Source organism: Alosa alosa, chromosome 8 (assembly GCF_017589495.1).
Source record: "Alosa alosa isolate M-15738 ecotype Scorff River chromosome 8, AALO_Geno_1.1, whole genome shotgun sequence".
Taxonomy (NCBI): domain Eukaryota; kingdom Metazoa; phylum Chordata; class Actinopteri; order Clupeiformes; family Clupeidae; genus Alosa; species Alosa alosa.
The window spans coordinates 18,326,284-18,329,194 of record NC_063196.1 but is presented as its reverse complement, the minus strand read 5'-3'; the positions used below and the strand labels follow the sequence as shown (position 1 = coordinate 18,329,194).

At 43.0% G+C, this 2,911-nt stretch overlaps 1 protein-coding gene across 1 annotated transcript; it reads left to right on the top strand.

Annotated features, from left to right (window-relative positions):
- Positions 1–524: 524 nt before the first annotated feature.
- LOC125299362 (golgin subfamily A member 6-like protein 22) lies at positions 525–1,837 on the top strand. Its single transcript, XM_048250606.1, has 2 exons — positions 525–1,732; positions 1,766–1,837. Exons 1-2 carry the CDS (start codon positions 572–574, stop codon positions 1,835–1,837), a joined length of 1,233 nt encoding a protein of 410 aa, XP_048106563.1. The 5' UTR covers positions 525–571.
- The last annotated feature ends 1,074 nt before the right edge of the window (positions 1,838–2,911 follow it).

Below are 2,911 nucleotides of genomic sequence, written 5' to 3'. Positions count from 1 at the left end.
GCTGGACCCCAACTTCCAGGAGGGGAGGCCGACCCCTGAGAAGAGAGAGCTGGACCAGTGGGTGAAGGAGCTGGAGAGAAAGGTGGCGAAGGACAGGATGTGGGACGAGCTGCAGCGAATGAGAGAGGCTGTGCACAGAAGGAGCCAAGAGATGTGGGCAAGACAGTGGGAGTGGCAGTATGTACTCTATACATTAATCTGATACTGGAAGTTTATGTACAAGCAAGATGCTTTTATTTGAGATTGTCCGGCATTTCGGTTCATTTATGATGTGTGGGTTCAGTCATTAACACAGTGTTTTTAAATCTACAGTATCTGTCAGGTGGCACTGAAGAAAAAGCAGGAAGAGAGAGAGAGACAAGGTGCCCAGCTGACAGGACTGGAGGAGAGGGTGATGAGAAAAATATATGACAACATGGCAACACTGAGAGAGCAGGAGAGAGTGATGAATTATATCAAGAAAAAAGCAGTGGAGGAAGAGAGACAGATAAGAGAGATGGAAGAAAAAGTGAGAGAGTGTGAGAGAGTGTTGAGAAAACACGTGAAGGAGGAAGAAAGACACATAAGAGACATGGAAGAAAAAGTGAGAGAGCAGGAGACAATGTTGAAAGAAAAAGTAAAGGAGAACAAAAGACAGATAAGGGCGATGGAAGGGAAAGTGAGAGAGTCTGAAAGAGTGTTGAGGAAACACGTGAAGGGGGAAGAAAGATTGATACAAGAGGGGGAAGAGAAAGCGACAGAGCAGGAGAGACTGTTGAGAGCAAAGGCAAAGGAGGAAGAAAGAGGGATGAGGGAAATGGCAGAGAAAGTGAGAGAGAAAGAGAGAATGCTAAGAGAGATGCAGAAAACAGCAAAGGAAGAAGACATGAAAATAAACAAGATAAAAGAAAAAGCCAGCGAGCAGACGAGAATCTTAGGAGAGCTGGAGAGAACAGCGAAAGGCCAGGAAACAAAAATGAGAGAAAGGGAAGAGAAAGTGAGCGAGGAGGAGCAAATGTTGAGAGAGAAAGTGAAGGAAGGAGAAAGATGCAGAGAAGCAGAAGAACAAGTGACAGAGCAGGAGAGAATGAGAGAAATGAAGGAAAAAGCGATGGAGGAAGAAAGAAAAATGAGGGACATGGAAGAGAAAGCAAGAGATCGGGAGTCAATTTTGAGAGAGGCAGAGCAAAAAGGGAGGGAAAAAGAACAGAGAAAAGAAATGGAAGTAGAAGTGCGAGAACATGAGAGAATGTTGAGAGGAAAAGTTAAGGAGACAGAAAGAGAGACGAGCGAGATGATGGAAAAAGCGAGAGAGCAGGAGAGAATTCAACTAGAGATGGAGAGACAACCAAAGGAGGAAGAGAGACGAATGAAGGAGATGGTAGAAGCAGCAATAGAACGGAGGAGAAAACTGAGAGAGATGAAGAATATAGCAGAGAAGGAAAGAGAAATGAAGGTAGAGAAAGCGAGAGAGCAGGAGCGGACTATGGAGTCCGAGGACTATGAAAGAGAGAGCGACACATACACATACACAGACTCAGACAATTCTTGGATGGATGAGGAGAAGGAGAAGGAAGCAGTCAAGAGACGAGAACAAATGGATGAGAGGAGACTAGGACAAGAAGAAGTGGCAAAGCTTAGAGAGAAGATCTCATTGGCGGTCCAAAGGGAAGATCCACTAATAGCTTACAGGAGAAAGAGAGAGGAGGAAAGGGCAAAGGTGAGAGAGAGGAAGGAGAAGAAAAGCAAGAGAGCAGGACAAATTAAGAAAAAAATGAAGGCAAAGAAGAGCAGGGAGATGAAGGCAAAAGCTGAAGAAGAGGAAAGGAAAAGGAGAGAGATGGAAGAGGAGGATTGAGAAATGGGACCCAAGGAAATGTTTGATGATTTCTATTTTTTGCTCATAAGAACATTTTTTTCCCTTAAAAGGCGTTACAAATAAAAACGTACAAAGGCCTCATTTAGTCCTTTTGTCAAAATGATTTACACTTGCTTCACATTTTACACAGTGTCATATTTTTTGGAATTGGGTTTGTAATAAAGGCATTTGCACATTTGCATATAGACATAAGCATTGTATTTGCAATGCACCTTCCCCACACCAAAGACAACATTTGAATACTGAACACAGTGAGTGAAGCAATCATGGTAGCATCTGCAGAAAATCACAACAGACATTCAAAACCATGCAGTAAAGGCAGCTGGAGAAATATCAACTAGGCCTAACATCACACGTTGTCACACATACTTACACTACCGTTCAAAAGTTTGGAGTCACTTAGAAATGTCCTTGTTTTCATCATTAATGTTGTAAATGACTGTTGTAGAAAGAAATGGCTGATGTTTAATGCAATATCTATACATTGCCCATTATCAGCAACCATTCACCCAATGTTCCAAAGGCACATTCTGTTTACTAATCTGATAAAATTCTTAAAGGCTAACTGAGAAAACATTGGAGAACCATTTTGCAATTAAGTAAGCACATCATTTAATCTGAAAACTGCTGCCTTGCAAACAATACAACTCTTAGCTCTATAATGGAGTGGAATAGATGTTATTCTAATTCATATGTCGATCTGTTTATGACTCCGATGTTTGACTCTGACTCCACTAGTGGGGCCCGCCCCACACTTCGAGAACCAATGGTCTATTTGGACCCCCTTGAGCTAGATACCGGCCGCCTTGATCTCCAGCTAAAGATGGTGGTCACAAGTGCTGTGACCTCTTCCGAGTAATCGTTCACCAAATTGAGGAGATTAAAAACATGGTTAAGGTCCATTATGACACAGAAGAGACTCACATAGGCTTAGTAGCCTAAATGTAATCACCTCTAAAGCGGGCCTTGTCCAGACTGCTGCTATAGCTTTCCACTCCTCTTTCTCTCAAGCTGTCTCCCTGCAAAGCACGAGGGGTCCTCAGGCCGATGGCA

What these genes read in the sequence shown, in the direction of transcription:
- LOC125299362 (XM_048250606.1), top strand. Translation starts at nt 572, where the DNA reads ATGGAAGAAAAAGTGAGAGAGCAGGAGACAATGTTGAAAGAAAAAGTA. An exon ending in AGGAGAAGAAAAGCAAGAGA is followed by an intron (nt 1,733 to 1,765) that starts GCAGGACAAATT and finishes ATGAAGGCAAAG; the next exon opens with AAGAGCAGGGAGATGAAGGC.